Source organism: Pagrus major, chromosome 12 (assembly GCF_040436345.1).
Source record: "Pagrus major chromosome 12, Pma_NU_1.0".
Taxonomy (NCBI): Eukaryota; Metazoa; Chordata; class Actinopteri; order Spariformes; family Sparidae; genus Pagrus; species Pagrus major.
Window position 1 is genome coordinate 21,742,671 of NC_133226.1, and position 12,981 is coordinate 21,755,651.

The window sequence follows — 12,981 nt, forward strand, 5'->3', positions numbered from 1 at the left end:
CAAAATAACGCGCTCAGAGGTTGTTTTTTGTTTTTTTATCTAGAATTAATCCAGAATTGTTAAATCAGATAACTCATCGATTCTTTTTTCCTTCAAATTAGGCTACTGATGCGAGCTGCGACGGGAAACAACACCACACACACACATCCTCCATGCTTCATCTGAAATCTGAGCAAAACTGCGTGACTGAAATGTAAAAGGAGGAGGAGGGTGCGCCTTTTCTCAGCCCGGCAGCCGGGGGCGCGCCGCGCTTCATTCAGATGCTCCTTACTCAGCCAAAAAACCCCAAGGTCAGGCTCTCCTTTACCAGCATGCACCTGCGCACACAAAATATACCACACAGACCAACTCACCTGACCTCATAAGGCCGGCAAACACTAACCATAAACTGGAGATTACATAATCTAAAATTAGGATTGATTTCATTGTGATTTCTGCACATGTGTTTCTGCAGGATCTCAGGCTGCTGCAGCTGTTTTTCTGTCTCAGTGTTTGCCTCAAAGCTTTTTATTCATTGGAGTTCATATTTTCTGCAAAAATACCTTATCTGATCTTCTGTCTAATGTATGGAAGCCCAATTCCACCAGTCAGAGAAAAGAAATAAGGTGAAAACTAACTTTGATGAAAAGACTATTGAAATGGTAAACCAGAACTATGAACTAAAAGTCAAAATTATTAGATAAATAGTGGAAATTACGAGATAACAAGTTAGGATTCTGTGATAAAAGTGAAAATTATGAGATAAAAAGTCAAAATAAACATAAATATATGTATATATGATAATGATAAATGATGATATTTTTAAATGATAAGATATAAAGTCAACATTTATCTCATAATTATGAGTTACCATAGGAATAGCCTATATTTTGTTGGCAAAAATGGGCTTCCATACTAATGACTACTACTAATGAACAAAAAATGAAAAAGATTAAAACTAAGCTTGATGAAAAAAAAACTCTCCCCATGGTAAGTCATAATTATGAGATAAAAAGTCAAAACCATGAGATAAATAATCATCAATATGAGATAGAGAGTCAATATTTATCTAATGATTTCGACTTTTTATCACACAACTATGAGTTCTCATGGGAATATGCATACTACCTTTGAAGTAAACATCCACATCTCCCACTGTTTTAAGGCCTGAAGACTTATTCAGTCCTTGACATCAACACTGTGGGGAGCTGAACCCTGCTGACATGACAGCAGCACCTTCTCAGAGACAAACTCCTGAGAGAAGTCAGTGAATCTTTCCAGCACAGGTGCTGATAACTGTATCAGTCCCATTGATTTATGCCAGTTTCCGCTTTGACAGCTGTTTGATCGCGTCATCAGAGTCCATCTGGTGCAGTCTGGGCTGCTTTAACACCTTTGCAGGCGGCAGAGGCGTAGGAAGATGTGATAGAAGTGATATCTGATGTGGTCATAAAAGTGTGGGACTCTTGAGATATGGGAATTTCTGCATCTCAAGTGATCAGTGAGGGTTTTAGTGGCCCATATTGTAGAAGGAACAAACATTTTAGTAGAGCTGCTTTAAAGAATCTGCATCACTGAAACATTCATAAGTCAGACGGAAACACAGAAATTTGAATTTTCTTGCTTTTAGCCATCCATCATTTTGTTTTCTGCCACTTTGCGTATCTGGGTCAAGGATGTAGAGGCAGCAAGCGGACTTCCTTCTCTTGAGCCGAGCCTTCAGGACCTGAGGCTGTCCCAGGCCAGATTGGGTATGGAGTCCCTCCAGCATGTTCTGGATCTTCCCCGAGGTTTCTCCCAGTTGGACTTGAATAGAATATCTCCGACAGGAAGCTTACAAGAGACAACAACTCCTCTCAGAGTGACCCCGTCACCCTGCAGGGGAAGCTCATTTCAGACTTGTATCCGCAATCTCACTACCCGGAGCGTGTCTACAGGGCTGAGAACATGTCCGTGTCTGGATTAATCTGCAATCTAAGAATTATTACACCAATGTTTCAAAGAAGTTATAGGCTACATAATGGCAACTGAGACATCTTATATAATATCCAAATTACAAACTACTTGTGCTATTTGTGTCCCCTTTTCCCAGGTGATATGATGACAATGGTTTATATAGTTCAAATGCTTTATAAAGTATTTCCTGAGGCACACTCTCAGACCATCTGTGACTTCATAATTAAAAGAGTACTGCAGAAAATAATCATTGGTGCCAGCCTGCCCTCTATTCAAGACTTCAGTGATCTGATCAGAGCCTTTTATCTGTTCACTGTTCACATTTACAATCCAGAGATGATTGTTTTTTTGTGGTGGCAGCACCAACACTTTGGAACAGCCCTTCAGATCTGCCAAATCTGAGGCCTGCTGAAAACTTATTTCTAGCATTTTGATAAATCCTCCCTGTTTTGGCTTTGCAGTCTTTGCATCATGCATGTTTGTGTATGAATGTATGCCGGTATGTATGATTGTATATAAATTTGTGCGCTGGGTTTTGCTTCGTGCACTTTATTCTACGTGTGAAACACTTTGTAACTGTGTGTTTTGAAAAGGTGCTACACAAATAAAAGTTATTGTTATTGATCTAAATCTCAAGAGTCAGGAAACTAGTGGGAAACAATACAGCAGATCCATAACACATCCTGTTCCAGCTTCTCCCCTCTGGTAGGCGCTAGAGAGCACTGTACACTAAAACAACCACAAACAATTTCTTTCCACAGGCCATCCCTCTGATTAAGTTAAATCAATCATATAGTGTTCATAACTATGTAAAACTAAACACATCCACTTATCCATAATCTAATAAACTAATTAACAGTTTAAAACACACATGTACATCACTATCCATCTATATATCTATATGTAAATATAGATGCGTAAACTGTTGCCATAATCACCCACTTAATGAAATCTAGTACTAAACCCATTCAATATTTATTTATTTGCACTTGACTTTTATATATAGAGAGAGATATTGTATGTTGTTGGTCATTGCTGATCTTTATTTAGGCTATATTTATGCATATTTTAGCTTTCTTTGTTGATTTTGGTTGTCTTTGTCTTTAGTTGAATGTCATAGGACATTGAGAGCAACTTCAAAAATATACTGTATAGCCATGGCCTACACATACTTTGCCAGTTAAGCTAATTTTGATTAAAATAGATAAACCCTTTCTCTGAAAAAATGTTTTTTTTCTTTTTTAAACTACGTCAAATACATATATGGACAATCAAATCAAAAATAATCAATAAATCTCCTTTCGCTGAATATTTCTAATGCTATTTCTGATCGATCAATCTGCAAAATGCTCCGCGGGGTCACATTTCTTTGTAACACAGGAAACAGCACGGAGGGAATTTGATGGAGCGCACGCTCCCCTTCCGGCCTCTTTTCCCTTAGCCACCGGACGAAAATGGTAAGCTGCAACGCTGACAGACAGAAATCTTTGAACATCTGTGTAATGTGGTGTTTATCTGACTCGGACTTTAAGTGTTTCCATGTCGGATAAACGTAGTTATTGTTTGGGTGAACTATTTTTGAGATGATGTTTCATTTTGATACATTTTGACGTTGTTGCTGTCGCGTCCATCTAGCATGTATTTGCTGCTCATAGCGGTGAGGTGCAGGGTACAAAATGGCTCTGGGTTAGCCGGTGGAAAAGCAGAACACGTTTAGACTTCCCCGAATAACTTCAGTTACACCCGACAGGAGACTCGGGGATGAGTTATTGTTATAATTCGTCTTGTAAAGGTAATGGTTCCCAGTTTTATTGCTAACTAGCTTTTCCATAGCAGTTAGCATAACTAGCTAGTCACTTCATGTAGCACTGAGTGTGCTTCCTCTAAGTGTATACACTTGTTAGCCTGCGATTGAGACTAATGCAGGCTTGAATATGCTTTTTTCTAAAAGGCATAGGACTTGAATTTGGACGAGTTGCTACCCTATGGATGCTGTATAAACCATATTCCCTAAGTGTTGCTAACACTGAGGTGGTGCTTGATAATATTGCATCCTTCACACCCAACATCGAGTGGCAGTTGCTGCCACATAAGTCTTGTCAGTGATGTTTTTAAACACAAATGTCTGAACATATGACTTTCAGTGATTCATTTTTCTGTGCTGAGACAAGACTGTCAGAGCTGTGAGTTGAATGAGCGAAGTCTTGAGGAGTTGTTCCTAATCTCTGTTCTCTTGCCTCCCAGACGAAGGGAACTTCATCTTTCGGAAAGCGCCGAAACAAGACGCACACTCTGTGCCGTCGTTGTGGGTCCAAGGCCTACCACCTGCAGAAGTCCTCCTGTGGCAAGTGTGGCTACCCTGAGAAGCGCAAGAGAAAGTGTAAGTCACCCTATGAATGTTTTGATGGACAAGACTATCCTTGTGCTCAAATCATTGCATAAGAGTGTGCAGTTGACTCTAAAACCGACAGGTAAACATGCATGAGAAACGGGTGTCCTGGAGGATGTTTAGATTGCCTTAGTGCAACAAAACAGACCATAGACAGCTTAATTACCTTAGTCGGTGGTTCATATCGCATTTGGGAAGAGATCATTGTTATAACAACTCCCACATTCTGGCAATTGTCAGTTCACCAACACTGCCAGTACATTATCTAGGGCTACATTGATGTAAATGGCCAGGCCGCCTTAATGTTTACAAATTTGTTTGCTTTCATAGACAACTGGAGCGCCAAGGCCAAGAGGAGGAACACCACTGGCACCGGCCGTCTGAGACACCTGAAGGTCGTCTACCGCAGATTCAGGTATGATCTTTTAGATGCGGTGTACTTGTAAGACGACACAGGGCTCATCAAGATGATGAGAGCTGTGTCATCAAGTAGATGAGAGGTTGTTTTGGCTGAATGTTGTTATGGGTTTCTCATCATTTTGGCATCAGCAATATAAACAATGAAATGTCATCTTGATGCAAAGACTTAATATTTTGTTAAATGTGTAATTAACACAAAGATCAGTGATTATTTGCTTGAGTAAACACTTAAAGTAAACCTGATAGTAGTAAATCTTTTTGACTTGATAAACAAGAGTAGCATTGACTCACTCCCAGCGGGAATATACACAGGGTTCCTCTTGTTTCACTGCCAAAAGGAAGCCGATATTGGCATATTTTCCCCTTGAGATTATTTTATTGACTTCTGGGTCTCGATGTGAAATGGTTAATAGAGATGTTAGATAAATGTTTATAAAAAATCCCAGACTACATTACAGATCGTTGACGTTGCATCATGAAAATTTTGGTTTAGGAGAGGGAGGGGGAGAAGAAATATGGAGTATCCACAAACAATTCCCAACAAATATTTACAAAAATAAGATAAATGTCGTTACTGAACCGCTTTGGTTGAACTGAGTGTACAAGACACCACAGCTTTTTACTGGGAGACACTGTAAACAAGAGGCTATAAACTAAATGTCTGTGGGAACGTGACTGGTCACAATGCAGGTATGCCTGAATTAAACTTTGTTTCACTTCTGAACAATCTGCCAGAGGGGGACAAACTATCTGTAATGCCCTTTTAAACCCCGACAATGGTGGGGAAGTCTGGTGTACTGAATTGTGGACAGCTCAGTTAATTGATGTGTTATTCAACGGCTGTGTTTACTTTAGGCACAAGATAAAATACAAGAGATTTGGCAGAGAAATTGTTTTTGCTTTGCTGCAGTATTGAGATTGTGTTGGTAGCATGTCTGGTCTTATTTATTATCATCATCATTATTATTATTATTATTATTATTATTATTATTATTATTATATAAGACTTGTCAGTGCTGCTTACCAGTGATGGTCAAAAATAAATGTCTGAACAAATGAATTCAAAATGATATCAGCATTTTCTCTGAGGTAAGCATCATTGTAAGACAAGTACATAGTTTGGACACTCTTCAGAACCTGTGAGCTTGATGGTATCTTAAGTCGAGCATTGGTAGTTTCAAGTATCTCCAGTAAAGTAACACCGGCTAATTGCAATTCATCACTTTTTTTTTTTTTTCTTTCAGCATATTTAATTTTGCAGTCATACTGTGGGTTTTACTTTTAAAACTGTGCAAAAGTCACTCCACTTCCAAGATCCTAGTATTGTTTGCTGGCTCACTTGGACACTTCTATGGAACTGAGCCATCATTAATGTTTTTAGTAAAACCTGTGCTTCCCCTGATAGTCAAAATGTCTGTAATTAGTCAAACTCGTGGTTCTTTTTGGGATGACTCATTCTGTTTTTGGCAGTTTTTTGTTTGTTTTTCTGAAATGCCATTTGTTGTTTGCCAACCAAAAACATTAGCATGACTAATGTCACAATTTCATCATTTGTGCCACAGACCTGGCTGTTTATTCTTGTGTCTAAACAAGTCGAGGTGGAATAAATATTTAGTTAAGAATCCCTCCAGTCATTTTATCCAATTTTGTTGCTAGTTAGCTGAGTAGCATGTGGCTACCGGCAGAAGAAGCTCATCTGTGGTAGAAGTAAAGCTTTGGGACATTTGTTATAACTAAGTGTTTTCTCGTGGAATGACAAATGGTCACTGGTGACTTTCCATAAATTGGCATTCGTCTGGATCAACCTAATTTCTTTTCTTTTTGTGTTTTCCAGGAATGGTTTCAGGGAAGGCACCACCCCCAAACCCAGACGTGCTGCAGTGGCCGCCTCCAGCTCATCCTAAATTACACATTTTTGGTTAAATAAATGTGATGTTGAACAGGAGTTTGTCTTGTCTCTGGTCTCTAACCCTTATCTGGCCAGCAGTGGCTAAACACAAGTCATGACTGGTGTCAGATTAGATATACACAGATTGTTGAGATGTTTCAGGATGTCAAACCTAAAATAAAAGGTGTTTTTAGATAAATGAATCACTGTATTGGAGGTTTTGTAGCAGCATCGGTAGAATCTGAGATGTTTAAGAATACACATTACTGCATCTGTACTACACCCGTTTCATTTGGAATGAACAAATCTGCTAAATTGTATTGAAATGTGGAAATGACACTAAGGTAACGCCAGTGCGGTTGCGAAACTCAGATATTTAGAGAAATATTTTGGAAATTGCTCACCTTGAGGATTGTCTTCCCACTTTCATAAGAAAATCAGGTCAATTGGTTTGAATGTTAATAAACTTACTGAAAAATCTACACATTAAAGCTTTTTAGATGGAGGCTTCAGTTGAAATGGAACAGCTGTTAGTAATATTGTCTTAACTTTGTTTCATCTTATCAAAAGAAAGAACTAACTGCACAAATTAACCCTTAAAGTTGATCCATACTGTCACCTATGTTTATGTATCTGATAATGACAGGAAATTTATCTCAAAAGCAGAACATGAATCAATCTCGAGAGCTCTGCCAATTGATTGCAATATAGACTCTCCTCCATGAAACAGTTGACAGCCGACATCCCCCCAAAATACCTGGAACATCAAAGAAAAATGGGAATTAGAATTAACTTTTACTGATTGCCAAGAAAATGATAACTGTGAACTGAAAGAACATAAAACCACCAACAATAACCCGATGGATGCAGGGACTTAAACAGGTCTACACAATGGAACGAATGACTGCAAGCCTACAAATGAAGATGGACGTTTTTGCTCCAAGGTGGAACTGTTACATTATATTTAGGTGTTTAAGCAATATATGTTGTGTTAAAAGAACGGAGTTATAATGGAACACCATAAAAAAATGTCTCCATATAACCTCGTTAAATGTCATCTGTTCATCTTTAATTATATGTTTATTATTTATTTTTTAGGTCCATGTCAAGAAATGTTTTTCTTTTTGAAAAAAATAAAATGAACTTAAAATCAGCCATCTTACATTAGTTAATGTTAGGGTTAGGCCCAGAAAATACAAGATTTTGAAATACTGTATATTTTCAATGTGACTCACTGCTAATTTGATTGCATGTCAGTGAATTAGGTAACTGATTTAACATTCCTTACCTGATGGTCAATTAAGTGTGAACTCATCGCAAAGCGTCATAGGGGTCTGTGATCATCAGGAGTCCATGACTAAATCATGAGTCGTGCTTTTGTTTTTCATGGCTAAACAGGTCTACACAATGGAACAAATGACTGCAAGCCTACAAATGAAGACGGACGTTTTTGCTCCAAGGTGGAACTGTTACATTATATTTAGGTGTTTAAGCAATATGGGTTGTGGTTAAAGAACGGAGTTATAATGGAACACCATCAAAAAATACCTCCATATAACCTTGTTAAATGTCATCTGTTCATCTTTACTTTAATTATATGTTTATTATTTATTTTTTAGGTCCATGTCAAGAAATGTTTTTCTTTTTGAAAACTTAAAATGAACTTAAATTCAGCCATTACATTAGTTAATGTTAGGGTTAGGCCCAGAAAATACAAGATTTTGAAATACTGTATATTTTCAATGTGACTCACTGCCTGCTACTTTGATTGCATGTCAGTGAATTAGGTAACTGATTTAACATTCCTTACCTGATGATCAATTAAGTGTGAACTCATCACAAAGCGTCATAGGGGTCTGTGATCATCTGGAGTCCATGACTAAATCATGAGTCGTGCTTTTGTTTTTCACTGCTTACATATGAGGTGGATTAAGAAAATTCCTGAGTGACATTTCATTCACAGTTTTGCAAGGCTTGCTCACTGATATAACATTGATTTAGGCCAAGTTATTCATTAAAGTAAGATTGTCTGAATAACATACCACCCAACAGCTCTCTTAGATAGAACAGCATCAAAGCAAAGAGGACACTACCCAGCTGTGACTGCACAGATGCCCTTACAGGACCTCGGTTGACCCTGCCAACTTCACTTCCTGAACGTGCAGCTGGAAGACAGATCAAAATCTGTAGCTTTAATGGCAAAGTGGCGAGTTTCCGAACATCACTAACAACAAAACAAGTCTAAATATTTAGCCGGCGACAAACAATACTGAAAGCAGGAGGGAAGGAAAGGAGGAGACAAGTTCACAAATGGGTCAAAAGTTTTAGTTTCATGTTAGAAGCTGGAAACTGTCCAACGAGACCGACCGCAGTGGAGAATACCCAACAGTCAGGCTTTATTCCGCAGGAAAAGATTGATTTATCAGGAAAACAGTGATGTGTATCAGTGAAAGTGTTATTGTCTTTACAGTTAAATAGACACTTGAGTTTTTATGAATATCTTTATTCTTCTGATTCATCCGAAACACAAACGTGTCTACACATAAGCTTTTGTAAATATACTGCAGCATATTATGCCTTCAAGGGTTTTTAAGGCTGTGTTTTCCTGTTACCAGCCTGTACTCTGCCAACAATTTTTTATCTGTTGATGGATCTGGAAAATCGTGAGATGCAATAGCACAAATGCGTCATCATCAACAGATAAACATGCAAGGAATCATTGCAGCAGTATTTCTCAACATATCTCTTGGTACTGCCAAAATACTGTCCACCTCAATGAAAGTGCTAAGGCAAGGCAAGGAAAGTTTATTTGTATAGCACAATTCAGACACCAGGCAACTCAAAGTGCCTTACAAGGGCATAAAAATTACATTTAAAGAAATTAAAAATTGCATTTAAAATACATTAAAACAAGTTAAGAAATGTTGCTGAAGATAAATGCATGGATAAGTTTTTCCAAATCCTGCCGAGACATAAGTCCTTTTATCCTGGATATACTTTTAAGATGATAGTAGGCCGACTTTGTAATTGACTTAATGTGGCTTTTGAAATTTAGGTCTGAGTCCATGATTACACTGAGGTTTCTGGCTTGGTTTGTAGTTTTCAACATTACAGATTGAAGCTAAGCAGAGACTGTTAGTCGTTCTTCCTTGGCTCCAAAAACAATTATTTCAGTCTTATCTTTGTTTAACTGAAGAAAACTCTGACACATCCAATCATTGATTTGTTCAACGCATCTACTCAGCGTTTGTATGGGATTATAGTCCCCTGGTGAGATGGTTATGTAAATTTGTGTGTCATCTGCATAAGTATGGTAACATATTTTGTTGTTTTCCATTATCTGAGCTAGAGGAAGCATGTAAATGTTGAATAGTAGAGGCCCCAGAATGGAGCCCTGGGGTACTCCGCTTGTCATTTTCATCCGTTCAGATGTGTAATTACCAATAGACACAAAGTAGTCTTTCAGTGCTGTGAAACTTTATAAGTTCTACTTCTGTCAGTTCCACTACAGCTTATATGTTTAGCCCTCCCCTGTGTACATTTATGCACCAGGTACAGCAGTTTAACTACACTGAACAAAAATATAAACGCAACACTTTTGTTTTTGCTCCAATTTTTCATGAGCTGAACTCAAACATCTAAAACTTTTTTTATATACACAAAAGATCCATTTCTCTCAAATATTGTCTAAATCTGTGTTAGTGAGCACTTCTCCTTTGCCGAGATAATCCATCCCACCTAACAGGTGTGGCATATCAAGATGCTGATTAGACAGCATGAATATTGCACAGGTGTGCCTTAGGCTGGCCACAATAAAAGGCCACTCTGAAATGTGCAGTTTTGCTTTATTGGGGGGGTCAGAAAGCCAGTCAGTATCTGGTGTGACCACCATTTGTTCAGTGTAAATCCTGAGCTCCATCAGAGCCATCTGAAAAATATTTATTTCAGAAGCTAAAAGTTTAAATTTTCATCTGTCCTGTCAAGTTTATCAAGTTTATAACAACAGCTTTTAGTTTGGCTGCTTAAATGTGTTACGATAGTTGCTGCAGTGACATTACTGCACACATGGAAACCTTCAGAACTCTAAAAGCAGCCTCACTAATCATTATATCATTAAAAAAACACTGAATGAAAGGGCTTAATCTGTGCCAGATCCTGCCTTCCTAAAAAATTGTAAACAGCTGTTTCTACCTGCCTCCCCTGTTGTTTTTCTAAGTAGTTATTGTGATGACCAGGTTAATAAATGTAGATAAATGGACCAAAAAGACATCAAATCTCACTTTAATACTTCCTGCCCTGGTAACAGCAGTCTTCTAGAGTGCAACACAACTCTCTTCTGTGCTTCCTGACCTCCAGGGTCAGAGGCGATATCATCCATTACATCCACGCAGTCCTAACACACCTCCTCGACTTTGGCCTCGTGACCCGTGCTGTTGCTGTGTTCCCACCCCAGTGGAGTGATAGAGGTCGAGACGGGCTGAAGAACCAGTGGGCCAAAAACGTGTTCTTGTTGTTCAACCGTTAAAAAAAACTTACATTCTGCTTTGTTTGCAATGTTCTTCATTAAGTATCTGTGTTTTAATGCTTATTTTTCATGTACCTAAGCTCACTGTAGCGCATCTTTTCAGTCATGCTAATGCTGTGTGTTTATGTGGGGCGATGTGAGCCCAACACTTTAATATCTCAGCATTGTTTGACATGGAATTTGGAATTCATGTTGCCCAGAGGATGAATCCTAATGATTTTGGTGGTCCCTCACTTGTAATCTAGTGATGCCCATGGCCCAATTTGTTTTATTTAAAGTTTATGACCAACACAATTTAATTCTACTTTGTTTTCCCACCTTTTTACATCTTTCTACTTAATTTGTACTTTTCCATGTATAATAAACCCATTGTATTGTATCTGTTTGTATGGAATGGGATATACACTGATCGGCCACCAAATTAAAAGGAAAACAGTCGAAGTGAATACAATTTATCATCTCATTGTAATCGAATGTTTTGCTGGGAAGCCTTGAGTCATGGCATCAGTGTGGATTTCACTTGACATGCACCAACCATGCAAACGCCATTGCCAGAGCTCAAGGAGTCGCCATGACCTTTAAATTCCCCAGAAACCAATTCAATTGTGCATCCGTGGGACAGGCTGATACAAGTCTGATCCACGGCGGCCCCACCGTGACTCAAAACCTCTGGGTGTGCCCAGTGGTGTCTGGCACCAGGGCTTTGAAAGTGTTTTCTTTAAGTCCTGGGGGTTGCGAGGTGGAGCCTCCATGGTTGCCACGAATATTCGATCAGATTGGGATCGAATACCAGATGATGCCTTGAGGCCTTTATCACACTCCTCAGGCCATTCCTGAGAATGTTTGCAGAGCTCATTGAACTGCTAATGGGTGTGTGGTATGTACACATATCAGGACCCAATGTTTGCCAGCAGAACATTGCATTGTGACAAGTTAATTCATGTAATTTACTTCACCCGTTTCTCCTTTAATGTTCTGGCTGATCAGTGTTCAAAGTCTTCTTATCGTTATGGTTTTTCAAAGTAAAGCCTTTGTGAAGAGGTCAAGGAGCGGCCGCTGCAATCCCTTTTATTTGGAGCAAAACTTTTTTCCCTACAAGACATTTAGACTTGCCATAGCAGGAAAAGTACTGGCGTAAATAACATTAAAGGGTAATAAGTAGAATTAAACCTTTTGCAGCCCAGTCGTCCAGATATAATTTTAGCAGCTAACGGTTCTGCAAAAGACAGATACGTCCAAGATTGACATTCGTAGCAAACGTGGCATATCACGTTTAAGTTATTGAGGGGTTGAGTGAATGGTGGTGGCGTTATTACAGGCCACATGGCTGCCAAACAGGAGACCGCTGTTGGACTCAGCAGAGATTTCAAGCTGTTTTTGTGCAGATCAAAACAGTTAAACCGTTATGTTTCCTCACCCTAACCAAGTGTTTTTTGTTCCTAAAACTAAGCAGAGCATAATCACAGCACTGTGATGAGAGAGAAATAGAAAATTCAACCTAAACAGAAAGAAATGTTAAGTTTTAATTAATCTGTGGTCTTGCAGAAACATACTTAGTTAACATTCATTCTGGCAGTTGGGTTGTACGTTGCATTGTGGGTAATGTTGGCACCAGGTTTTGAAACACAGTCCAGTGGTTTAACATTGCTGCAGTCATTATGGACAGTTCAAAAACAAATGATCAGAATCAATACAGCAAAACCAGAGACAACACTTTTTAATATCACACGTTCTTCTTCCTTTTCAAAACCTGGCGCCTACATTTCCCACAATGCAGCTTAGCCACTGAGTGACATCTCTGGAGGGAATTTATCAGATGACATG

At 38.7% G+C, this 12,981-nt stretch overlaps 1 protein-coding gene and 2 non-coding genes across 3 annotated transcripts; all 3 read left to right on the plus strand.

The window, feature by feature from the left end:
* The first annotated feature begins 3,315 nt into the window (after positions 1–3,315).
* Positions 3,316–6,689, plus strand: rpl37 (ribosomal protein L37). Its single transcript, XM_073478457.1, has 4 exons — positions 3,316–3,392; positions 4,180–4,315; positions 4,655–4,739; positions 6,579–6,689. Exons 1-4 carry the CDS (start codon positions 3,390–3,392, stop codon positions 6,646–6,648), a joined length of 294 nt encoding a protein of 97 aa, XP_073334558.1. The 5' UTR covers positions 3,316–3,389; the 3' UTR covers positions 6,649–6,689.
* Positions 4,029–4,108, plus strand: LOC141006519 (small nucleolar RNA SNORD72). Its single transcript, XR_012179932.1, has one exon. It is a non-coding gene; the product is annotated as a small nucleolar RNA SNORD72 (small nucleolar RNA).
* On the plus strand, positions 5,762–5,840 carry LOC141006518 (small nucleolar RNA SNORD72). Its single transcript, XR_012179931.1, has one exon. It is a non-coding gene; the product is annotated as a small nucleolar RNA SNORD72 (small nucleolar RNA).
* Positions 6,690–12,981: the final 6,292 nt, after the last annotated feature.